The sequence below is a fragment of the Cynocephalus volans genome, chromosome 3 (assembly GCF_027409185.1).
Source record: "Cynocephalus volans isolate mCynVol1 chromosome 3, mCynVol1.pri, whole genome shotgun sequence".
NCBI classification, from domain to species: domain Eukaryota; kingdom Metazoa; phylum Chordata; class Mammalia; order Dermoptera; family Cynocephalidae; genus Cynocephalus; species Cynocephalus volans.
In genome coordinates this window covers 95,733,821-95,759,856 of record NC_084462.1, presented here as the reverse complement: position 1 = coordinate 95,759,856, position 26,036 = coordinate 95,733,821, and the positions used below count along the sequence as shown (strand labels likewise).

Here is a 26,036-nt window from a genome sequence, read left to right as displayed (position 1 = left end):
TTCCCAGATTAAAAATTTTTTTATTTTAATACACAGCTATAGCATTCACATACCATGGCGTGAGGTGGGGGTTGGATGTAGGTAAGGAGAGGTGTACTTAGTTTGTCCTGTTCCCAAAGAGGGGGTAAATAGCTAAGTCACCCTTCACTCCCAGCACAGACCCTCAGAAGCCCCAGATACTGAGTGTCAGAAATCACGATGTAATGGTAGGGCTCATTCTGCTCCAAAAGAGCTCAAACAATCTGCTCCCAGGAAGGCAAGCCTTCTGCTCCTTTGTCTCCTCCCTTCCCTTGGGATACAATGCCCTTCTGTCTGGCCAGGCATCTGTTGGTGAACTCCAGGAGAATGTATCCATCTCTCCATCCATAGTGACTGTTCTAGGTCTCTGATATCCCATTTTGGAGTCCTGACGTTAGTCTCTGGAGGTACTGCTGACGCAGAGGTGGCAACTGGGAATACAGCTCAAAGCCCTCTGGGAGGGTAGAACTGGGAAGCTTATAATGGAGGAGGTGCTGCCTGAGACGCTGCAGAGGGAAAAAACTTTATGAAGTGAGTAGTGAGATCCTGTGGAGGTCTCTGTCCCCCAAGACCCTTTAACCTCCCACCCTCCTAATGGCCCCAACCCTACCTCATCAGCCAGCAGCCAAGTTTTCTGCAGCATACTCCTGCGGGCAGCTTTTACCTCATCCTAGAAGCAGAACAGGGAGAGGTGGCATTGAGCCAAGGGCTGGTACCCACCATGGGCCTAGCTTGACCCTCTTTTCCCCAGCTGGCCCGGAGGCAACTCAATCACTAGCTCCTTTCCTCCATCTGAAGATGGGCATGTAACTTACTGAACTCTTTGGGTCCTGGAAGAAGATGAAGCTATTGACGTGAGCCACAGCCACAGCATAGAGCACAGGGCACCAGTGTGGACGGAGTGCACCAGTAACCAGGGCCCGGAAGTAGAGACAAAGGAGGGCCAGGTTGTCTTCAGGAGGCCCCGTATAGCACTCCAGGGATACAGGCAACTGTGACAGGGGAAATGAGATGTGCTGAGGGGGAGGGAGGGAATTACTGGTCAACAAGGTGGATGGTTGATGGTCACAAGCAACCAAATCATGAGGGCAAAGATCAGATCCAGGATAGACATCTATTCTTCTCTAGCACAAGGATCAACATTAAAGACTAAAGAGCAGAAAGCAGGGGAAACTGTGAACTGAGAAACAGCTATGAATTTTTGTCCACAACTACTTGTTTGTTTGCTTGCTTATTTGGGGCACATCTACACAATGGATAATGTCATATAATAATTTTTTTTTTTTTTTTTTGTCTATTTCGTGACCGGCACTCAGCCAGTGAGCGCACCGGCCATTCCTATATAGTATCCAAACCTGCGGCGGGAGCGTTGCCACGCTCCTAGCGCTGCACTCTCCCGAGTGCGCCACGGGCTCGGCCCATATAATAATTTTTTAAATATTGGTTTTTTTTGGGGGGGGTTAGCTAGCCAGTACCGGGATCTGAACCCTGGACCCTGGTGTTATTAGCACCACACTCTAATAAAAGGAGTGTACTAAAAGGGAGATGCTTATTATGTAATGCTAAATAAAAAATATATTATGCAGTGATCTCAATTTTATAAAAAATACATGCATATAAAAAAGACTGGGAAAAGAAAAAAGGTAAAAATACTTCCTCCTTTATGCTCTATAAACTGTGCTGTAATTGCTGTAAAATTGAGACTTCATGCTGTCTTTCGGTTTGAGTTCTCTCAATTTGCAAACTGTTCTTTTGTAGGCACAACAAACTCTTAAAATTCTTTTAAAAAAATCAAAATGGTTACCACTGGCCAGTGGGATTATGGATGACTATAATGTTCTTTTTAATTCCTAAAAATATTTTGTATATTCTTTCTAGTTTTTACATTAAAAAATATATTTATACATAAAAATATTTATACTTTAAGTTCACTAAAGTAAGCTATAATGAAAATAAAACAAATCTTAAAAATAAAACAAGGGCTGGCCCATAGCTCACTTGGGAGAGTGTGGTGCTGATAATACCAAGGCCATGGGTTCAGATCCCTATATAGGGATGACCAGTTAGCTCACTTGGGAGAGCGTAATGCTGACACCACCAAGTGAAGAGTTAAGATCCCCTTACGGGTCATCTTTTAAAAAAATAAAAATAAAAACAAAAAATAAAAAGTAAAAAAAACCCATAGTAACTTTTTTTTATTTGGGTGTCTGGCCGGTATAGGGATCCATACCCTTGACCTTTGTGTTGTAACACCACGCTCTAACCAACTGTGCTAACCTGGCCATCCCTCATAGTAACTCTTCATGGCCTATAAATTTTTTTTTGCAGGGGGAGCATGGCTAGCTGGTGCAGGGATGTGAACCCTGGACCCTGGTGTTTTCAACACCATGCTCTAACCAACTGAGCTAACCAGCCAGCCCTATAAGCCTATAAATTTAACTCCTTAGCCTGATATATGAGGGTAAGACCTTGCTTCATATTTTCAGCCTTGTTTCCAACAAGTTCCCAACAGAAATCTGTCTTCCCCCCTCCCCCTCTGTCATGCTCCTTCTTACTTTTTTTTTTTTTTTCTTTTGGCAGCTGGGCAGTAAGGGAATCCAAACCCATCACTGTGGGGTTATAAGGCTGTATTCTAACCAACTGAGCTAAGTGGCCAGACTCCTGCCTGCCTTTGATTTGAGCTTTTGCTTATGTTGTTCCACTAGGCACATCTTGCCCTTCCACCTCCTCAACAATTCAAATTCTACTCCACCTTCAGTGCCCAGGTCAATCCTCACTTCTTCCACAAGGCCTTCTCCTTATGGGAAGTATACTTTGATCTTTCCTTCTCTGAATCCTGACTTAACACATAGAATATGAATGATTCAAAAATATGTTGGTTTCTAGTAAATCTTTTCTTATCTAGATTGCAGCACTTTATGAGCGAGGAGCCATACTTTGTTAATAATATTAAACTCTCACTTATATGCCAGATACTATATTGAACCCTTCTTGCAGATTCTCTTTATCCCCTCAAAGCCCCCAAGAGGTAAGATGAAGAACCTGAGGTCCACCAAAGCTCCCCACTGCTCAGGACTGCCCCCAGGGCCAAGTGTAGGGTGTGCCTTTGGCAGGCTCTGCTGGGCTGAGAAAGTACCTGGGTCAGAGGCAGGCCCAGAGCTCGCAAGGCTCCCATGTGCTCCCCAAACAGGGTGAGGCGCAGGGTGACACTGAACCGACGCTGCAGGGGAAGAAGGACCAGAGCCCCAAAGAGGTGGTCCCCAAAAGAGACAGCCTCGAAATGATCCAGAAAGTTGGCATAGAGGTCAGGGAAAGATGTCAGGCCAGGAAGTGGGCAGTCCAGGTTGAGGCTTAGCAGGACTTGAGGCTGACAGAGCTGGCCAAGGAGGGCTGCCACCAGACGCTGTATTGGGGTCTCCCGGAACAGCTCACTGTCCACCAGAAACACACACATGAGCCGTGCCAGGCGGGCAGCAGGAGGCACAGCGCAGAGGGCCTGGGGGCGCCAGCTCTCTAGAACTAGCACCCACTGCAGGACCCGTACAGCTGTTTCCATGGTATTAGTGGGAGTAAGACCTGAAGGAGTGTCTGAAGCCTGGTGGTAGAGATGAATCAATGGCAGGAAAGGCCAGTCAGCAGGCAGCAGCGGCTCCTTAGGCACGGGCAGCAGCAGGGATGGGACCTGTTGTAGCTCCCCTCGGTGCAAAGCCTGGGAGGCCAGCAGACTGGCTCGGGCCGGTGAGCAGTGGGTCAGGTAGCAGCTACGGATGCTGGGGAGATCCTGGCAGGCCTGAGCTAGTAGAGTCCCTCGCCCACACTGAGGGTCCCTGCTGTTCCCTAAGGATAGTCGGTCAGAGAAATCAGCTGCCTCTGGACCTCCTGATTCTCTTTCTCTGTAATGAGACCCAAATGCCAAAAATGAGGGCTGGAACCACAGCACCCAGAAGGCTGCACCATCTCTCCAGGGCTTCCCAGGGGCTCCTAGGTCCAACCCTGCTCCTCCCTGCTCCCCTAACGATCTCCCATGCAGTGTTGTGTAGCAGTTAAGAGGATGAACACTAGAGCCAGCTGTCTAGTCACAAAATTACATAACTTCTTTGTGTCTTAGTTCCTCACAGTAAAATAGGGATATTAATAGTATCTATCTCATGGCACAGGTAAAATACTTAAAATACAGACACAGAGTAAGCACTCAGTAACTGCTAGCTATTGGATGCATATAGCTGGTTTATATACCTTTTAGTTTTTCAGTCTCACTGAAGTCTCACAATCATTCTCTGGTGTGGTTAACCTCATCCCTACTTTACTAAAGAGGAAATGGAAGCTCAGAGAGGTTAATCACAATCCATGGAAGAAAGAGAATTAAACCTAGGTCTCTTCACTCCAAATTCAGGGCTGTTGCATTACCAACCCAGCAGCCTCCAAAAGGGCTGAGTTGATGCCACCAACCCTAGACTTACGGGAGGAACTCCAGCCGGAATACACAGCTCAGCAGCAGCTCCTGGGCAAGGTACTCACTTCCAGGTAACAGCCGGCTCAGCAGGGCCAGGGCCATACCATGATGGAGGGCAGCATTGGTGGCCGGCACTGGCTGGAGTGCTGTCTGTAGACAGAAAAGCAAGGAGCTATTCAGTGCATGGGAGGGGACAAAGCTGAGAGAAGTGAGGAAGAGGCTATGAGCAAGGCCAAAGGGCACAGATCAGGGCATGTCTGGAGGAGAGTAGGAGCTGCTCGGCCTAGTAGAGCAGTAGCACAGGTTTCAGAGAAGCAGGAGGGGAGTAACAGGGTGGAGGTAGGACAGAACCTGTCAGACTGGGAACCCACCGCTTTCTGGGCCAAGGAGAGTGCCAGGTACTGCAGCTGGTACTCGTGGCGCAGGGCCCATGCAGAGAAGGGTGTGAGGTGTGGGCCAGCTCCAGGAGCCACACACTGGAGGAAGTAGTTCTGGAGTCCTGGGGCAGCCAATATGGCAGCCAGCTGAGGAAAAGCAATTTTGTTCAGAACTAGAAATTGACTCTGATGCCTTTTGGGGTTCCCCAGGTAGCTCCCCTGCCAGCCAAACTCAGAGAAATGGGTACTGGCAGAAGAGGCCTCCCTTTCTCAGGGGACACCCTCACCCTTTCTTCTTCTTCTTCTTTTTTTTTTTTCTGTCTTTCTCGTGACCGGCACTCAGCCAGTGAGTGCACCGGCACCGGCCATTCCTATATAGGATCCGAACCCGCGGTGGGAGCGTCACCGCACTCCCAGCGCCACACCCTCCCAAGTGCGCCACGGGCTCGGCCCTCACCCTTTCTTCTGACTCTGCCATCTTGGCCCCCTGCTTGGCCCCTAACCAGGCACCCAGGGCTTACCTGGCCACATAGCCCCTTGTGGATCCGGGCCAATGTATTGAAGACAGAGAGGAGGGCAATGAGGAATGGGAAGGGTGAGGCTGAGCCAGCCAGACTGAGAGGGGGGCAGCCTCCTGCGCAGCCCAGTGACACGAGGCTGGGGAGAGCTTCAGGGGGCGGAGCACAGGACAGCGGATTGCAGAGAGGGGAGCAGTGCCTGTAGGCAGAATGGAGAAGCTGAGGGGGGCTCTAGCCTGTATGCCAGGCTGGAAAAGAGCTGCTTGGTCAGTGGCCAAGGCCAGCAGGGGCTTGCCTGTGTAGTTCAATGCCCACATTCCTCAGAGTGCCACATAACTGCTGCTTGTTAGCAGTTTCAGTTCCTTCAGGCTGAGAGATGGTACCCTGGGATGGACCAGGGAACTGGACCCAAGAATCCCACATGGAGAGAAACAGCATCCTCCTCCACCTCCCCCCAACTACACCCACACTGTACATACCTAAGGGAATCCCACAGTCTGCTCAGAGTGGGCTGACTCAGCAGTGGCAGCAACAGCTCCTCTGACAGGCGCTCCATGTCCTGAAGCCAATCCCCCGGGCACAAGCTTGGCTGGAGGACCAGGGGGGTTCACTGAGCTGATGGCCCAGGACAACAATCCTCCTAGCCCCTGTGCACCCAGGCCAATCCCACCATCCCAGGAGTCCAAAAGAGTCAGCTTAGAGGTTTCAGAAGCTTGACCATACCGAAGGGAGAGAAGACTCTGAGGCTGCCCTGGCACCCAGTGTCTAGGGGTATACAAAAAGAGAGCATAAAAGGTACAAGAAGGCTGAGCTGCCACTTGGGGTTCCCTGGTCACTACCAACATGGCTCCTTGGAAGCTCCACTGGCATACTGAGGTGGAAAGAAGAGGAATGGTAGGAGTTAAAAGGTGAAGGGCAGAAAAAGGTGGGAATGGGGAGGTAGGAGCGGAGGGCTGGAGACAGAGAGGAAGCAAGTGGGTGGAATGTAGACAGAGGCAAGTCACACTCACTTGCTGGCTCCAGGCCTGGTAGTAGGCATCCAGGAACAGCAGGCAGGCAGTGGGCACTGGGCCCAGGGCATTCCACATCTCAGGTCTGGGCAGCAACCTCAAGGTCTGCCTTAGACATGGCTCCACGAGAGGCTGGAGGCCAGAAACCTGTGTCCAAGTGATCAAGGAAGGGGTGGCCGACAGGCTGGCCTCAGCAGAGTCCCTATAAGAGGACCAAAAGGAGCCATAGTGAGGATGTGGCTGTCTCACTCCCCTCTAAGCTCCAGCCACTCTCTCCCTGTGAAGCAATGTTCCTGCTTGTCCTGGGGTTCCTGGTAGGATGTACCTGTCGGCAGGCTCAGGGCTATAACCTACCTGGTGGGTTCAGGGGTGCTGTCGGCTGCCAGGGTCAGCTGTGTGAGGAGAGTGAGCAATGAGGCTATCCGCTGCATGGACAGGGGCTGAGGTGGACAAGTGCTAAGCTCCAAAGGCACAGCCTGCAAGGCCCGCATCAGCACTGGGTATAGCTCCCTAGGGAACAACAATTACTGACTTTCACTGTGTGAAGAGGTGGAGATGTTAGACACAAGGCACGGCCCTGTCCCAGGAATGTGCAGTCTGGTAAAGGAAGACCAGGAGGGAGAAGGCCCCAGGGCTGAGGTACTCTTAGAATGCTGGGCCCTTCTAAGAGAATGGGAAGAATGGTGCCCTTCAGGGTTGCTCCCCAACAGGAAACTTAAGTCTCATTTCCCCAAGACAACAATGCTTTTGTGCACAGAATGCAGTCAACCCAGGTTTGTTACTCTTCCCTGGCTGGTTCTAACCCCTAAGACTTTTCACATCCAGCAGAATCCCCTCTTTCTCATTCTTAGTTTCCCTCCAAGCTTGGCACCTTGAGCAAGGTCAAGGCACTTGGTTAGGCCAGAAGTGCAGAACTGGAGGGATCTACAAGGGAACCTACCCTCTGCCTCTCCACATGATGGAGTTTGGATGTGTTGTCCCCTCCAAAACTCATGTGGAAATTTGATCTCCAATGTGGCAGTGTTGGAAACTGATTGAGTCATGGGGGCAGATCCCTTATGAATGGATTAATGCTCTCCCTGGGGGGGGGAGTAATGAGTGAGTTCTTGCTCTATTAGTTCCCGCGAGAGCCTGTTGTTTATAGGACCCTGGCACCTCTTCTCTCTCTTGCTTCCTCCCGCCATGTGATCTGCTTGTACTCGCCAACTACCTGCCACTTTCCGCTATGAGTAGAAGCAGCCTGAGGCCCATGCCAGATGCAACCATCCCAGAATTGTAAGCCAAATAAACCTCTTTTCTTTATAAATTACCCAGTCTCAGGTATTCTGTTATAGCAACACAAAACGGACTAAAACACCACACCTGTAAAGGACACCGCCCTGGCCATAGGAGGCAGCCACAGCCCACAGACGGAAGGCCTCCGTGCTCAGTATCTCGGCTTCTTCTGGAGGTAAGGCCAGTTCTTGGGGAGGCTCGGCTATAAAGCGACATAGGCGGCTCCGGAGATCAAAGCTGCTCAACTGGGGGTGCGCAGAGAGCTGGGATCAGGGTCAGCGCCAAGTCCCAAGTCCAATTAGGTTCAGGTTCTCTCACTACTAAAACTGACTCAATTCAGCCCTGTTCCTTATGGTCATAGCTGGTGCCATAGGGTGATAGCTCTGGGCAGGGGTAAAGCTACCTCATCCACCCCTCCCTCCCTCCTTCTTTTTGGCAAGCAATTGCTGGGCACCACTTGTAGGGCTACTTGGCTATGGGTGATGAGTGCCTATCTGTATGTGGCTCTTCTGATCTGGGTCTAGGGAACAAGGAGACCTCCCCTCACATCATAAGACCAGAGCAGGCCTATAGGATGCACTAAGCTCCAGATGACTAGATTCCTGCCTGGTGGTTTCTGTTACATTTCTAAGCAATTGGATCAGAGAAAAAGAGGAAGATGGCATGAGGTGGACACCCAGAGATCAGGGGCCATGTTTAGCACAACCCAGCACTGTCCCGTGCCCCCCATCTCTTGCACTGTGTCCTGCTCACCAGCCGGGCAGCAATATTCCTACCAGCCGAGGCCAGGACACGAAGGAGTTTCATGGCAGGAGCACAGGGCACTTTGTGTAGACTGGAGATAGGCCACACCCCCACAGGGGACCAGCTGGTGGGCAGAAACTCTCGAACTATGGTCTCTATCAGCCGAGGGCACTCCAGGACCTATGGCAGACAGGAGGGAAAAGGGAGATAGGGAGGCTGAGGGTTAAGACCAGGCCCAGCTAGGCTCTTTGCCCATTCCCTTCCCCTTTCTCTTTCTCACCCTTGTGGCTGACTCCAGGGAATGCCGGGCCAGGCGGATGAGCACGGCCAGGATGTCAAGAACCATAGCAGGTCCTGGGCAGGTCACCTCCAGTACATAGCGCAGCCGAGGCAGCAGGTTGGTAGCCAGGAGCCCCTGGGCGTTGGAGAGATAAACCCACTGCCAAATGCAGCTGGGCCCTGATGACCCCTCTTGCCCAACATGTGCCTGCCCTCTAGGTAATGGGATGGGAAAGATGCTTTCCCTTTACCTTGATGACATCATCTCGGGCCAGGTCAGGTGCAGGATGGCTTCCTTCCTCAGGGTTCTTCCTTTTTGCCTTTTCTGTTGGGGGTTCTTCATCCTCGTCCTCATCCTCCTTGTCCTCTTGGCTGGGCATCAGAGGGAACATGAAAGCTCCATGGTACCAAGAGAAAGTGCTGTCAAGGAGCTCCTGCCAGAGGAAAGAGAGTAGGGGTGAGAAAAAGAGGAAGGGGCCAGGAAATGGGTCCAGGAGTAGAGAGTGGAAGCCCCCATAAAAAGCAGAAAGGCAAGGCTTCTAGACCTTTAGGAGAAGAGGGAGATGCCTGCCATCCCCCTCCACATCTGCTTGCAAAGTTTTAACAATAGGGACCCTGATGCCTCCAAGCCCTATTCCCACCCTGTGGTACCTCATCTCCAGGAGCCACTAGCAGAGCCCGAAGAGCGCGAATGGCAGCTGCGATGACCCCATCCACTCTGTCATCCAAGGAGAAGCGCAGCAGGAAGAGGAAACCAGCATCCAAAAGGAGGCGTAAGACACTGCCCACTAGCTGGTCCCCAAACTCACCAGCCTGGGCCTTGGGGACAGGAGGATAAAACCTTGCTGAAGATGCTGAAGCTGTGTAGAGTCTTTGCCCTAACCCTTCATTTGCCTGACCTGGGTTGTTAAAAGCACATATCTGGCACGTGAGCCAGAGTGAAAAGGGCAAGAGGTGAGGAAGTCTGAGGTCATGGGGTGAGAGGGTGGGGATGGGCAGGACCAGGCCAGCAGTCCACTCACCCTGCCAATGACCTGGGTCAACACATGCAGTGCTAGTGCTCTCTGCTGGGACACCTGGCTGCGGGTCAGGTGGAACAGCTCCTGTAGGGAGTACCCTGCTCTCTGGAGCAGGGACAAGAAGTTAGAAGTTACAAGTTAGAAAGAGTCAAGGGGCCGAGCCCGTGGCGCACTCGGGAAAGTGCGGCGCTGGGAGCGCGGCAACGCTCCCGCCGCGGGTTCGGATCCTATATAGGAATGGCCGGTGCCCTCACTGGCTGAGTGCCGGTCACGAAAAAGACAAAAAAAAAAAAAAAAAAAAAGAGTCAAGAAGCATGGCAGTATTCAAAAACTACTCAGCAACGTGCCAAAGGAAAGACACAAATAAGTAAGTGATATCTTCTGCCCTTGCTCTCTATGGAGCTTCAAGCTGGTAAAGATATAGAACTTGCACATGAGTAACCATGGCATAAGGCAGACGGGGACGTATGTAGTAATCAATGCTTAATTTGCAACCAGAGGACAGGAGTCGGGGAGTGGGGTAGAGTGGAGTGGGGTGGGGTGGGGTGGCCTGCAAAAGTGATGTGGTTTCAGTGGATGGGTAGAGCTTCCATGACCTGACATGGAGCAAAGGGTAAAGGCATGCCCTGGAGCAAGTCCCTGAGCACAGGGGGTATGTGGGGAGGAGCCAGCAGAGAGGTGCAGCAGGAATGAAGGAGGAAGAGTTGTATATGGCCAGACTGTGGAAGGACTATCTTGCCAAGCCAAGAGCCAGGATCTTATTCTGGGAGCAAAGGGCAGCTGGCACACTTCTTGAGGCAAGGCCTGGCCTGAGCTTGGCCAGAGGAAATCAGTGTGGCAGCCTCATAAGGCATGGAATGGCATGGGGGAGAGAGTGGAAGGCATGGTGATTGAGCAGACAAGAGGGAGCAAGGCCATGATCCAGGAAGCATCTTGGGGAGGTGACAAACGTAAACTGACAAGTTCTAACAACTGACCAGAATGTGAAGGGGAGAGGATCAAGATTTTTAGCCTAAGAAATTGAATGGACAGCAAGGCTGCAAACTGGAATAGGGCACACAGGAGGTCAAAGGCAAGTGACCAGAAATCCTTTTCTACACTGTTGTTAAAAGCACTTGCCAAGAGCTCTCCAGACCTCCCTGGGCCCCATGCCTCACCTCCGCCTCCTCTCCATGGTGGTGCAGGCCCAGATGGGTGGGAAGGTCCACATCAGGGGCCAGCAGCTCTCCCTTAAGATTGAACCGGGCCTGCATCCTCTAATGGGAAGACAAAGAGGACTGTAAACTGGGGGCAGCAGCAACTTCCCCAAACCCACTCCTCACCTTTAATCTCAGGCCACCCAGGATTTAGGTCCTGATTCTACCTCGGACTGGAAATGGGGCTCATCTGGCTTTGGGGGCTAGGCAGAGTGATAGCAGAAGAGGGTGAGAGCAAAGGAGATGTTTCCCAGGCTCTGGGGAAGAGAAGGGCCTGAGATCTGGGTGCCAGAGCAGCAGCCCCACCCCACCCCTCCTAGGCCAGCTGGCCTCCTCACCTCTTGCATTTGCTGCCGCTGGAGTGGGGGCAGGTCCTGGGTCCAATGGAGCTTCTCTAGCTCCACAGTGTCCATGTGCAGCCATTCTTTGTGGGGGGTCAAGGGCAGTGCTAGAGCTGGGGAGATGGAAGTACGATAGTACTGCCTAAGGGGCTCAACTCACTAGTCCACAAGGAGCCCAGCCCTCATCTAGCAGCTGCCACATCTACCTCTGTCCTGGGATTTGGCAGCTTCTACCCTCAGTTATGGCTAAATGACATGGCCCAGGAGCTGGAACTCCTGGAAACTGGAGAATGTTTCAGATATGTTAGACACATCCAGATCTGGACTCTAGCCCCTTGCTGACCCTGGTGATTTGTTGGGAGGGGAAAGCGGAGGAAGAGGAAAAGGAGATAAGGAAGAGGAGAGAGGGAAGGAAGAATAGAGGAAAAAGGGAGGGCCATATACCTCAGGGAAAACATAGCTCTCCCCCCTCTAGTACTAAGCTACTAAAGGAGCGGGGGGAGTGGGAGCAATGAGGAGGGAGCAGCTTTACTGCTCCAGGGGGCAGGATACACAAACATACCCCCACAATATCCTTTTCCTTCCTCACCCCCGCCCCCACCCAACCTGCTCAGCTGGCCTGAAGCTCCTCCGGGGGCAGGAGGTTCCTGGCTGTCATAATTCAATTTCTTCTTTTGTTAATCACTAATGAAATAATCTAGTTTCTGGAAAATGAGTGCTTCCACTGGCCTCTCTGCTTCTGGTCTGGCATGCTCATAGGATCTTTGTCAGACTTTCCCTTTCCCATCCACCCTGGCCCTGCCATCTTTTCCCCAACACTGAGAGCAGAGGCAGAAAGAATAGTGGGATGGTCAGAGCCAGAGCTGAGGTAGCAAAGGCAGGGAGCTGAGCTGCCAGGGGAAAGGCGCCAGTCAGCCATCCGGCCCTGCTGCCTCTTACCAGGGAAGGGGGAGAAGGAGCAGTAACAGGCCAAGAAAACAGGAAGCATGTGTAGGAAGAAGATATGCATCAGCAAATGAAGACTGATTTCAAGCCAATAATGAGGATTAATGTTAGATGTCCAAGGGCAGAGAAGCTTCTCTCTTCTCCCATTTGTCAGCCCAAGGAGAAGGGACAATTTCCTCTACTTTTGTCCACCAAAAGATAGTCGCCCCTCCTCCAAACCTGGGGCTCCTGGCTTTAGCTTGTCTTCCTTCCTGGGCTCATTGGCTGATGTTGACATGATGGGTTCCTCTTTGGTGACATGAACACCTGGCCTCTCCCCCTCAGTGGCCTCCTCTCCTGCTTTCTCACAGGTACGGCTGTGAGATCTCAGGAAGGCAACTAAGCTGGGGTCTAGAGGCAAGGGGAGAGGGGAGAGTGAGTGAGGGTAGATCTTCCGTAGCCTCTTACAGACCTGTAAGCTGATGAATATTGCCTGCCTGTAGGTGCCAACGACAGGAGAAGCTGCTTCCAAGCTCTGGCCTGAGTCCCCTTTGCTGTTCTGTGATCCTTCAACGACCCTACCTTCTCACACCTGTGGGGTCAGTAGGGCCTGCCTGTCCCCCTTTCCCTCTACCTCTCACAGTCCCCTATGCCTGTCCCTGTGCTTGGCTCCAAGTCACAAGTCTTAAGTAAGTGGCTGTGGAATAAATGAATGAATGCTGACTAAGGGCCAAAGAGAAAGCATTTAGGTAAAAAATTTCCCTCATCTTCTCTCAGCTAATTTATTTATACACACATATTTAGTAAAAATATAATATGCATTATGCTCTATGTATGTGCTAGATATACAGTGGGGAGCAAGATTGACTGGGTGCCTAGTGTCTTGGCGAACAGAAGCTAGGCGGGAAGTGTAGCATAGTACAGTGTCATGTAATAGAACAGTCTATAGTTATACTAGAGTATAGCGGTAATAAAACACAGTGTACTATACCAGGGTAGTACAGTAATACACAGCACAGTGGTTAAAAGTAGGGCCTGTGAGACCAGACAGACCCAGATTTAAATCCTATGTGTTCCTTACCAGCCATGTGACCTGAGAGAATTTCTTAGTTTTGAGACTTTTATTTAAGGTTTTTTCATAAGTAAAATGAGGTTAATATCACCTACCTCACAGGACTAGTTTAAGGACAGAATGGAATAGTGCATGAAAATACTCAGTACAGTGCCTGGCACTCACAGTAAGTCTTCCTCAATAAGTGGCAGCCCCTTCCTACATGGGTCTCAGCAAGAAAGCCAGGTACCCTTACCAAGGTGAGCCAGCAACTTCTGCTGTTCCTGCAGGATCTCCTCAGGAGCCATGGCTTGCAGTCTTGCTACATTCTCTTCATGGATGGTCTGGGCTTCCTTCTCAGCCTCCCAGCCCCTGAGCCCCTTCCCTGTGACAAGATGGGGTCCCTGAAAGCTGTGGCTGCTCACGGGAAGCTGGTCATCCTGCTCCCTAGAAGTGGATGCCTCAGAGGTCATAGCACCTGGAAGAAGTGCATAATTAGTTTCATTACCCTCCTGCATGGCTCTTCTATAAACCTATTAGCTGTGAAGACAAGTGTAGGCTCCAGAACTTTCCTGGGCACAGAGTGGAGACCCCACTGAGTCTACACAGGACACTGGGGAGAAGGGGTGGCATCTCTGCTCACTCCTCTCGTAGGACTCATATGAAAAGGTTTCCCTCAGAAAGGTCCTAGTTTCTGACTCTTCTCTCAGATGTCTAGGCAGCATCTACCTCCAGGACCCTGCCCCAAGCTCTTCTGCTAGTAATTTGCATTATGAAAGGAACCTTAACTTACACCTTTATTTTATAGCTGCAGCTAACACTACAACCCCCTTCCCTCTTTCTTAGGGTTGCATAATGGCCTGCCCCCTCCTTGCACTTAAGACCCAGATGTGTACCCAAGCCTCTCATACTCAGTAACCTAAGTGGGGACACGAGACAACTTTCTCTTGAGATGGCTCAAATGCACCACCCATTTGAGGCAGGAAAGACATATATGCAAAAATGACCCAATAATCATGACTTTTCTTTTGCTTATTTATTTTTTGTGTGGCTGGCCAGTATGGGGATCAGAACCCTTGACCATGGGGAAACAACACCACGCTATAACCAACTGAGCTAACCGGCCAGCTCTTGTCTTAAAAACGGCAAGGCTAATCCTCTTCAAACTCAGCTCACCTTCTGGTGGATCCAGATTAGGCAAAACTTCCCCAACTGATGGGACCCTGGCTTCAGACACCCTCCTTGCTGCAATTTCCTGGGCAAAGATGCTTCTCTTACCAGATGTTGCTGGCTTCCTCTATGGGACAAAAATAGAACCCCAGGTTACTGATGCTCATTATCCCACTCTCCTCTCAACCCCTTTATACCACAATCTCTGAAATAAAGAGAGAAAAGGGACTTTGCTCAGTCTCCAGTGATAATACCTTAGTCCTCAGAAAAAGTAGAGCTGTATAAGAGCAAGGGTCTTAAAATCTGACAGATGTGGGTTGAAGTTCTGGCTGTTCTATCTATTAGATGTGTGATGTTAGACAAGTTACTTATCTCTATAGGGGGCCTCAGTCTCCTTATCTGAAAAATGGGAATAATGATACCTACCTTACATGTTTGTTATGAGGATTAAAAGTAATAATGTATATGAAGTCCTTAGTATGGTGCTGCTTTGTAAATGGCTTGCTTATCATTACAAAAACTATCTACCTGGAGAAGATGCACTATGAGATTCACCTATCTCCTCAGCACCACCTAAGGTTAACCTGCCTACCTGTCTTTCCTGTGAGCGATGGAATACAGGGGGAAAAGCAACGCCACTGGGCACTGGCAGATTCACAGCCACGGAACTCGTATCTCGTTCCTATAGCAATAAAGCACAATATAGTGAAGATGCAGAGACTTCCCCAGACTGGACCCCAACCTATTAGCCCTCATCTGCATGACTAGAATCTCACCCTGGAGGGTCATGAAACCACCTTGCTTCAGGGCACAGTGATTCTAACCCAGCCCCAACCTGACTGCAGGAGGGAAGTCTACCTTTCTGAAGCACTCTCCACTCATAAAGTCTCCTGACCCCCCAATATCCTTGCTGTACTAGGATGCCTCTCCCACTCAGTCAGGGTGAGACGCACAATAATCTTAGTCAAGACGGCAGTGATGTGCTGATCATGCCTGCTCAACCTCTCTTCAGGGTCCTCATCTTCAGGCAGGGGATGGCCAGAGCTGGGCCTGGCTCTCTTTGGAGGAGCAGGAACCAAAGCTGGGGGCAAATCTGGGAGATCTGAGAAAGAAAAAACCCCAATGTGAGGAAACTCGTACCTTCCCAGGAAAACACTGAGGGCTGGTGGGGAGCCAAAGAAAGGCAGCTGCTGCGGGACCCTGGCTGAAGCTGTGTCAACTTGGGTAAGATAGTTAACCTCTTTGAGTCTCAGTTTCATCATTTGTAAAACGGGGTTGCAGCAACAGAGGCTATGCAGTGTCTGAAATGATGGGTCAGAACCCAGCCACATCAGGAAGAGGGAGGGGTTCCTGAGGCTGTACCCTCTCTTCTTAGCCTCACACCCTCAAGTACTCACTGTCCAACATCACCACATCCCGATGTTCCTGCTGCAGAGGCTGGTCTGGGTTAGCATCGCCACGTCTCCTATTTCCTTTCTTCACCAATCGTACTGCTGGGGCTGCACCAGCAGCAAGAAACTGACTCTGGAAGCGCAGCAGGTCCACCTCGGACTCCCCTGGCTTTGGTCTTGACAACATCTTGACGCTCCAGCTGCCTCCCCAGTACGACTCTTTCCAGTACTGCTTCCCAGCACTGCTTCTGTGTGGGGATCCCGTCTCATTTACCCCTAAGAGCAATAAAGATAATGGGCCCTCTGCAAATGAATCCTGATTCTCTTCATTATGTATCAGAGAAGACCCTCTTCTTCCTTGGGTTCACGTAAACTCATTCCTCCTCTTTCATACCTATTGTCATTCCCTCACTCTTCAGCCCTCCCTGATGTCATCACCCTAGCAATAATATTTACAGCCAATTTAGGTTGTTTACAATTTGTGGGTGATAAAATTCTGAGGAACAACCAGCAGGAGACCTGACGAAAATGCCATCAGGGGCCAGGCAAATAAATGTGTCATAACAGGTAGTGATGATTCTGTATCAAACAGGAGAGAACAACAACAAAAAAAACTGTAGAAAACACGCCTGGCCTAAAGGTATTCAAATTATTAAAAACCTTGGGCTGTAAAAGATCAATATATAAAAATCATTTGCATTTCTATGCACTAGCAAAGAACAACCAGAATATGGAATTAAGAAAACAATTTAATTTACAAAAGCATCAAAAAAAATAAAATACTTCAGAATAAATTTAACTAAAGAAGTGCAAGGCTTGTCCACTGAAAACTATAAAACACTGATGAATTAAAGAAGACCTAAACAAATGGAAAGACATCCTGTGCTCATGAACTGGAAGACAATATTATTAAGATGGAAATACTCCACAGATGTACAGATTCAATGCAATCCTTATCAAAATTCCATCTCCCTGTTTTTGCAATAATTGACAAGCTGATCTTAAAATTCATAGACAATGCAAGGGACTCAGACTTCCCAAAACAATCTGGAAACAAACAAACAAACAAACAAACAAACAAACAAACAAAAAGTTGGAAGGCTCACACTTCCCAATTTCAAAACTTATACAAAGCTATAGTAATCAAGACTGTATGGTACTGGCATAAGGATAGACTTATAGATTAATGCAATAGAACTGAGAGTCCAGGATAATTACATATAACCACGGTCAACTGATTTTCAATAAGGGTGACAAGATTTTCAAATGGGGAAAGAACAATATTTTCAACAAACGGTTCTGGGACAAGTGGATATCCACATGCAAAAGAATGAAGTTAAACTCCTACCTTATATCGTATGTAAAAATTAATTCAAAATGGACCAAACTGGTCAATTAGCTCAGTTGGTTAGAGTGTGGTAACATCAAGGTTGACAGAGTTTGGACGTGTTGTCCCCACCAAAACTCATGCGGAAATTTGATCTCCAATGTGGCAGTGTTGGAAACTGATTGAGTCATGGGAGTGGATCCCTCATGAATGGATTAATGCTCTCCCTAGGGGAAGGGGGATTAATGAGTGAGTTCTCCCTGTTGGTTCCCGAAGAGAACTTATTGTTTAAAAGACCCTGGCACCTCCTCTCTCTCTCTTGCTTCCTCCCACCATGTGATCTGCTTTACTCGCCGGCTACCTGCCACTTTTCCGCCATTAAGAAGAAGCAGCCTGAGGCTCATGCCAGATGCAGCTGTCTCAGAATCGTAAGCCAAATAAACCTCTTTTCTTTAAAAATTACCCAGTCTCAGGTATTTCTGTTACAGCAACATGAAATGGACTAATACAAAGGTCTAGGGTTCAGATCCCCATACTGGCCAGCTGCCAAAAAAAAATTAAATTTAAAAAAAAAAAGGACCAAAGACCTAAATATAAAAGCTAAAATTATAAAAGTCTTAGAAGAAAACATAGATGTAAATCTTCATGACCTTAGATTAGGCAACAGTTTCCTAGATATGACATCAAAACCAACCAAAGATAGATAAATTTGACTTCATCAAAATTAAAAACTTTTGTGCATCGAAGGTCATTATCAAGAAAGCAAAAAGACGGGCCGCGGGTTCGGATCCTATATAGGAATGGCCGGTGCACTCACTGGCTGAGTACCGGTCACGAAAAGGACAAAAAAAAAAAAAAAAAAAAAAAAAAAAAAGCAAAAAGACAACCTACAGAATGGGGAAAATATTTGCAAATTACATAACCAACAGAGAACTTGTATCAATAATATCTAAAGGGGCCGAGCCCGTGGCGCACTTGGTAGAGTGCTGCACTGGCAGCGCGGCGACGCTCCCGCCGCAGGTTCGGATCCTATATAGGAATGACCGGTGCACTCACTGGCTGAGTGCCAGTCACGAAAAAAAAACGACAAAAAAAAAAAAAAAAAAATAATAATAATAATAATATCTAAAGAACTCTTACAACTCAGCAATTAAGAAATAACCCAATTAAAAAATGAGCAGAGGGGCCAACCTGTTGCTCAATCAGGAGAGTGCGATGCTGATAATACCAAGGCCACGGGTTCGGATCCTATATAGGGATGGCTGGTTAGCTCACTGGTTGGGCGTGGTGCTGATGACACCAAGTCAAGCGTTAAGATCCCCTTACCAGGCTGAACCCGTGGCTCACTGGGGAGAGTGCGGCCCTGGGAGCGCAGTGGTGCTGCGCCGAGGCCGCAGGTTCAGATCCTATATAGGGATGGCCGGTGCGCTCACTGGCTGAGCACGGTGTGGACGACACCAAGCCAAGAATTACGATCCCCTTACTGGTCACAAAAAAAAAAAAAGAAAATGAGCAGAGGATTTAAATAGACATTTCACCAAAGAAGATATACAAATGGCCACCAGTAAGCACATGAAAAGATATGCATCATTAGTCACTATGGAAACACAAATCAAAAGCACAATGGGGGGAAGTGTTGGCTAGGATGTGGGGAAACTGGCACCCTCATGCATTCCTGGTGGGAATGTAAAATGGTACAGCCACTATGGAAAACAGTTTGGCAGTCCTTCAAAAAGTTAAACACAGAGTTACCATATGACCCAGAGATTTGAACCCTAGGTATACCCAAGAAAAATGAAAACATACGTTCACCAAAAAAAATGCACATGAGTGTTCAAACAGCATTATTCGTAATAGCCAAAAAGTGGAAACAACACAAATGTCCATCAACTGATAAATGGATTTAAAAAGTGTGGTATATCCATACAATGGAATATTATTCAGCCACAAAATGGAATGAAGTACTGATACATGCTACAACATGCACGAATCTTGAAAACATTATGCTAAGTAAAAGAAGCCAGTCACAAAGGCCTCAAATTGTATGATTCCATTTATATAAAATGTCCAGAATAAGCAAATCCCATCCTTAACAACCTCAAGGTCATGGGTTTGGATCACTATACTGGCCAGCTGCAAAAAAAAAAAACAAAACCCAAAACAAAACCGAAAAAAACCAGAATAAGCAAATCCATACAGACAGAAAGTAGAATAATGCTTACCAGGGTCTAGGAGAGTTGGAGAGGAAAAGGGAATTGACTGCTAATGGATGTGTAGCTTCTTTTTGGGATAATGAAATGTTCTCAAATTAGATGGTGGTATTGGTTATAACCTCGTGAATATACTAAAAACCACTGAACTGTATACTTTATTTTTTTTTATTTATTTTTGTTTTTGTTTTTGTTTTTTGTCATTTTTGTGACTGGCCGCACTGCGCTCAGCCAGTGAGTGCACCGGCCATCTTTATATAGGATCCGAACCCGCGGCGGGAGCACTGCTCCACTCCCAGCGCTGCACTCTCCCGAGTGCGCCACGGGGTCGGCCCTGAACTGTATACTTTAAAATGGTGAACTTTATGGTATCTGAATTATTTTTTGTTTAAAAAATGTTTTTTCTGGGGCCGGCCTGTGGCTCACTTGGGAGAATGTGGTGCTGATAACACCAAGGCCACAGGTTCGGATCTCATATAGGGATAACCGGTCAGCTCACTGGGTGAGCGTGGCGCTGACAACACCAAGCCAACAATTAAGATCCCCTTACCAGTCATCTTTATAAGAAAAAAAAAAAAAATTTTTTTAATGGTATGTGAATTATATCAAAATTAAAAAAACAAAAATCTTGGGCTGACTAAATAAGTCTATAAACAGGCTGGGTAGTTTGGAACCCCTGCACTAGACACCAATAATAATCAAATTATCATTATCATTATTATTATTATAACTAACACTTAGCACTTATACTTTTCTAAGCATTTTTTACATTTTAATTAATTATTATTATTATTATTTTTGTGGCTGGCCAGTTTGGGATCTGAACACTTGACCTTGGTGTTATTCATATTCATTAATTTGATCCTCAAAATAACCATATGAGTAGGTTACTATTATTATTCACATTTTATGGCTGAGGAAAGACTGGTGCTGAGAAGTTAAGTAATTTGCCCAAGGTCACAAGAGTTAGTAAGTAAGTGATAGGACTAAGATTCAGTCCATGCTCTTAAACACTATGTTCTACTGCCTGGTGCTGTGTGGTGTTTAAGTGTCCTGGAAGTCTGGATAGTTGGGGAGACAGAGAAAGATTATAGAGACTCTCCTGAAGAGCAAAAGCTGGATTCTCAATAGGGACTACCGACCTTTGAGGCCAGATAATTCTTTGTTGTGGGAGGCTGTCCTGTGCACTGTAGGATGTTCAGCAGCATTCCTGGCTTCTACCCACTAGATGCCCTTAGTACACCTTCTCCCTCAGTTGTGACAAGCAAAAATGTCTCCAGACATTGCCAAATTCCCCCTCAGGGGAAAAATCACCCCCAACCACTGAAGCAGACCTCGAAGGATAAAACAGACCTCCAGCCAGAAGGGACAGCTGAGCAAAAATGTGGAAGCAGAGGGCCAAGCCCGTGGCGCACTTGGTAGAGTGCTGCGCTGGGAGCGCGGCAACGCTCCCACCGCGGGTTCGGATCCTATATAGGACTGACCAGTGCACTCACTGGCTGAGTGCCGGTCACGAAAAAACGACAAAAAAAAAAAAAAAAAAAAAAATGTGGAAGCAGAGAATAAACATAGCCCATGGGAGAGCTCAATGAAGTTGACCACCTTCTGAAAGCCGAAGGAGGGTGAGCTGCAGGAGAAGACAAGGCTGGATAGGGAGGAATGACAAAAGTGCTGAACAACATATTTCCTTCCTCTTTCTTCATCCATATAAAGATCTAATAACAAGCCAGTATTAGAAACACCCCCAACACATGGGGTGGGGGAAAGGAGCTAAAAGGGGTAGAAATGGGAAAATAATCATGTGAGGGTGTGAGTTTAAGAACATTATCGAAAAAATGTTGTTGAGAGTTTATTGTGGACAGAGTGGTATAACAAGGGGCTATAAATACAAAGAAATGGAGGTAAAACCCATTCCCTAGGTTCAATGAGCTTACTGGGGAGAAAGACACCAAGCTAAAATGCTGGTGGAAATTTAATAATTTCCTACTTCATTATCTCTCTTTCCACTCACAAGCCTAGAAATTCAAAGGTTTGTAGTTAAAAATGACATTTCTCAGGTTGTAAAAGTCTTCCTTTGGTCAAATGATGTACTCAAATTTGAAGTGAGAGGATATGGTAACCATACATATACATTAAAAAAGCAGTACATACCAGTGGCCAAATTAATCACATGGAAAATTAGTGCTACAGGATTTTAGAGGTAGAAAAAAATCTTTAAAGGTTAAAAATAGGGCTGAATACTGAAGGAGAAAACTTAGATAAGCAGAGAACAGAAGGAAGTGGATGAGGTGAGCAAAGACCTGTTTACAATTTTTGGTCTTAAATTTGGTCGCAGCTGCTCCCGTGCAGAACTTGTAATAACCAGATATATTTGTGGAATGACAGCAAAAAACACATAGGAGTGCCTCTTCCTGGATGGGTAGTAAACAGTATAGAAATGGACTGCTTTCTGTTCAAATTCGGGCTCTGCCATTTACTGTCTAAGCTTAAGAAAGATATTTTACTCAAATTATTGTGCCTGTTTCCTACCTATAAAATGCAGATAAGTGTATCTTCCTCATGAATTAGTTTAACACATGTCAAGTGATTAGAATAGTCTCGTACATGCTAAGTATGCAAATACTAGTTATGATTATCATTATTTATAAAACTGAAGAGCAATTAAATCATACTCAATTGTTGGGTTTCCAACAAACAAGGAGAAAAATCTCCTACCTCAGTGCCCACTCAAATGGCCCTAGATGAAGGGGAAAATCCATAATATGTTAACAATTCACTTCTGTAAGATTCTAAAAAAGAGAATTTATTTCCCGTACTTATCTGCAGACTCATGTGACCCAAAGCGAAGTCCAGTCCACTTCAAAAGGTGGGCCATACCAACAGACATATGAAAAAATGCTCAACATCACTCAGCATCCGGGAAATGCAAATCAAAACCACACTGAGATACCATCTCACCCCAGTTAGGATGGCTAAAATCCAAAAGACTCTGAACGATAAATGTTGGCGAGGTTGCGGAGAAAAAGGAACTCTCATACATTGTTGGTGGGACTGCAAAATGGTGCAGCCTCTATGGAAAATGGTATGGAGGTTCCTCAAACAATTGCAGATAGATCTACCATACGACCCAGCTATCCCACTCCTGGGAATATACCCAGAGGAATGGGAATCATCAAGTCGAAGTTATACCTGTTCCCCAATGTTCATCGCAGCACTCTTTACAATAGCCAAGAGTTGGAACCAGCCCAAATGTCCATCATCGGATGAGTGGATACGGAAAATGTGGTACATCTACACAATGGAAAACTACTCAGCTATAAAAACGAATGAAATACTGCCATTTGCAACAACATGGATGGACCTTGAGAGAATTATATTAAGTGAAACGAGTCAGGCACAGAAAGAGAAATATCACATGTTCTCACTTATTGGTGGGAGCTAAAAATTAATATATAAATTCACACACACACACACACACACACACAAAACAAAACAAAAAAAAAACCGGGGGGGGGGGGGAAGAAGATATAACAACCACAATTACTTGAAGTTGATAGGACAAGCAAACAGAGGGGACATCGGTGGGGGGGGGAGGAGGGAGGGAGGTTTTGGTGATGGGCAACAATAATCACCCACAATGTATATCGACAAAATAAAATTAAAAAAATTTAAAAAGGTGGGCCATAATCTACACTGCAAAGAGAGTCAGGGTGGTTATGGGCACCAGTTTTGGAATAAATAAGCCAGAAGTCAAATACCAGCTCCACTACTTACAAGCTGTGAGAAATTAGGCAAGTTATTTAAGCTATCCCAAGTTCAGTTTCCACAACCATAAAATGTGGATAATAACGGGTCCTATGTAACAGGAATTTTGTGAGGATTTAAATGTGGTAGGCACTCAAAGCCTACCACAGTGCCTGTTACTTATTATAAATAAAGCTCAGTAAATGACAGCAATTATTTTAGTCCTAAGTAAAGCACCAATGTTTCTCCCCATAAACTCCATAACAGATTTGTACAGAACCAATTTGTGCTAGAAGTGATAACATCTTGAACTGGAATGAGGATGGTTCCCTGCCTAGACTGTAACTCCTAAGCAAAGTAGCAGTAACAGTGGACCACTGGGTTTTCTCCGATTGCCTGAAGTGTCTCGGGGACTCTTACATTGCAACCTATCGTCCAGTGCCAGGATCCAACCCCGAGAGGGGTCTCACCACTGACCCTAGGGCTTGACGATCGGGTTCTCCAGTTAAGTCTCTGGGACCACCCGAGTCAGCAATGAGAAGTCACCGAGTCTCAGCCTCTGCCGCCCGTGGAGGAAGGGTCGTGCCCTAGATCTATTCGCCGAAGAGGTCACAGCTGCTCCGGTGCAGACAAAAGACTCTAGGGCGGGATCCGACAAAGGAACTGGACACCCTGCCCCTGGTCCTCCGCCGTCACCTGAAGTCCGTAGCCTCGCCACCTACTCGCTCGAGGTCCGCCTGGGCGCCGCCATCTTTCGCCGCGGCGCCGTGTTTCCGCCCCTGCCAGACGGCAGCTTCCGGCCCGCAGCCGGCCCCGCCCCTCCCGGGGTTGTGTTCTTGGCGTTGCCGAGGAGTGAGTGCGCCGCTGCGCCGCTCGCGGTGTTCTACTCTTCGTAAGCCTTGTGGCGACTCTCAGAACACACGTCCTTCTGCTGTGGAGCTGACTCAGGCCTTCCACGCATCCAACACCCGTGGCAGGGGCAAAAGGTTGCCTCTGCGCGCACCAGCCCGCCTAAACACATCCCACACCCCAGCACCCACCTACGGGCGGCGCACAGAAACCTGCGCGCGCACTCCAATGGGACCTCCCCAGTGTGTTTATGGACGAGCGAGAAGGCGACCTTGAAGAAGGCACAGGGTCCTTTCCCCTGGCTGGCTTCGTGCGCGGAGGCCGCACGAAGCCTGGAATTACTGTAAAAGACGTGAACCAGCAGGAGTTCGTCAGAGCTCTGGCAGCGTTCCTCAAAAAGTGCGGGAAGCTGCAAGTCCCCATGGGTGGGCACGGTCAAGCTGGCCAAGCACGAACAGCTTGCTGCCTAAGATGAAAACGGATTCTTCACACGAACTGCTTCCACAGCGTGGCACTTGTACCTCCGAGCGGAGCTGGAGCCCTCAGAGAAATGGTGTCATACCCAGCCACTTCAGCTGAGGCTCCAAAATAGTAGGCTGCTGGGTCCTCCAAGTCCTGGAGGGACGAAAATTGTGGAAAAGGACCTAGACGGGGCCGCAAACTGACACTTCAGGGACAGAGAGATCTGGACAGAATTGCTGGACAGGTGGCAGCTGCCAACAAGAAGCGTTAGAACAAATGATGCTGGGTTAATAAATTGCCTCATTCAAAGAAAAAAAGAAAGAACAAACCACACTAATGTAACATGTTAATAATACTAGAAACTATATATGTTGGGGGGGGGGATGGGAACTATCTGTACTTTCTGCCCAGTTTCTCTGTAAACCTAAAACTGCTATAAAAATGAAGCCTATTAGAAGAAAAAAGAGGAAGAAGAAGAAGAAGAAAGAGGGAAAAGAAGAAAGCCCAAGGAAGAGAAGACTGGCAGAGTGCACTGGGGAAATGGTGGTGATGAAGAGAGAGAGAAGAAAACAGCCTTATTGCCAGCAAGGTTATCCCCTTTCCAAGCATCTTGCCTTTGTTCATGCCAGTCTCCCTTCTTGGAAATCTTCCCTCTTTTCCCTGCTACCCCCACCCTCAAAGTCTTTCTTTTCCTTTAAGGCCTCGTCAGAGTCAACTCTAAAACCTATGCCAACCAGGCCTACTCACCGAACTTTCTTTGGAATCACCCACAATCTTACCATCCGCACCACTAGTGTAGCACACTGGGAATGCACTGCCTACTACCAACTATAGCTGGGTATCTTTTCCCAAGTGTATGTCCTGTTACCTCAAATAGACTCTGAGTTCCTTGGGGTTCCCAGATATTGTTCTTTGCACCCGTGATGCTCAGCATGCAGCATATTTCCATGCACATAGTAGCACCTCAGTAAATCATTGCTTGATTGAAGGATCAATCAAAAAATTGATCGAAGTTTAAGCAATTTTAGTCCAATGGTTCTCAAACTTTAGCAGGCATCAGAATCATCTGGAAGGCTTGTTATAACATTACTGGTTGTGGTGGTTTTCTTTCTTGCACATTTGTTAAGTTTTCAAATGGGCCCAACTCTGCCACATATGAAGGCTCTTCAAAACGTTCATTTTATGTTATCTTTTTCTTTTTCTTTTTTCTTTCTTTTTTTTTTTGTGGCTGGCCGGTTGGGGGATCTGAACCCTAACCGGCCAGCCCTCTGTGTTATCTTTTAATTCCGTTTTCCACAAACTCTTTGAAGTACCCTCGTATGTTACATAGGAGCTGGCAAAGCCTTGATCACAAAGGGATCTCTCTTAAGCTTTTCCTGAATCAGAGATTGGCTCCCACATGTGGCAGGCTGTCTTGTAAGTTTAAGTCCTTACTGACAGGCTAACATAGGCCTGAGGAGAGTCTGTACTGAGGTGTGTTTCTCTCTTCCTGTGATGGGTTTGCAAAAGTAAAAAAACACAACAAAACGAAACAAATTGCTGGGCCTCACCCTCAGAGTTTCTGATTCCATAGGTCTCTATAGAACCCAAAAGTCTGCTTTTCTAATAAGTTTTCAGGTGATGCTTCTGGTCTAGGACTAGAACAGATCTATAGAATCCTTCGCAAGTTCTCTTGGCC

At 47.7% G+C, this 26,036-nt stretch overlaps 1 protein-coding gene, 2 non-coding genes and 1 pseudogene across 6 annotated transcripts; 3 read left to right on the top strand and 1 right to left on the bottom strand.

Annotated features, from left to right (window-relative positions):
• Positions 1-23,822, bottom strand: RPAP1 (RNA polymerase II associated protein 1). 4 transcript variants are annotated; one of them, XM_063090796.1, is made up of 25 exons: positions 23,468-23,822; positions 15,773-16,042; positions 15,329-15,477; positions 14,968-15,057; positions 14,382-14,502; positions 13,462-13,683; positions 12,395-12,565; positions 11,228-11,343; positions 10,851-10,949; positions 9,697-9,798; positions 9,326-9,493; positions 8,926-9,108; positions 8,676-8,810; positions 8,405-8,575; positions 7,739-7,896; positions 6,731-6,886; positions 6,377-6,578; positions 5,846-5,955; positions 5,370-5,565; positions 4,843-4,995; positions 4,479-4,621; positions 3,155-3,911; positions 834-1,034; positions 629-688; positions 1-524 (listed from the first exon to the last, which is right to left on the bottom strand). In XM_063090796.1, exons 2-25 carry the CDS (start codon positions 15,951-15,953, stop codon positions 378-380), a joined length of 4,191 nt encoding a protein of 1,396 aa, XP_062946866.1. In that variant the 5' UTR covers positions 15,954-16,042; positions 23,468-23,822; the 3' UTR covers positions 1-377. The 4 variants fall into 4 exon arrangements, with proteins under 4 accessions (XP_062946866.1, XP_062946868.1, XP_062946867.1 ...); XM_063090798.1 differs by having other exon boundaries at positions 834-1,010; XM_063090797.1 differs by having other exon boundaries at positions 23,525-23,822.
• On the top strand, positions 20,879-24,649 carry LOC134372628 (uncharacterized; annotated as a pseudogene).
• Positions 24,650-25,449: 800 nt separating this feature from the next.
• LOC134374438 (small nucleolar RNA SNORA12) lies at positions 25,450-25,533 on the top strand. Its single transcript, XR_010023283.1, has one exon. It is a non-coding gene; the product is annotated as a small nucleolar RNA SNORA12 (small nucleolar RNA).
• Positions 25,534-25,592: 59 nt separating this feature from the next.
• Positions 25,593-25,761, top strand: LOC134374439 (small nucleolar RNA SNORA12). The gene has a single exon (XR_010023284.1). It is a non-coding gene; the product is annotated as a small nucleolar RNA SNORA12 (small nucleolar RNA).
• The last annotated feature ends 275 nt before the right edge of the window (positions 25,762-26,036 follow it).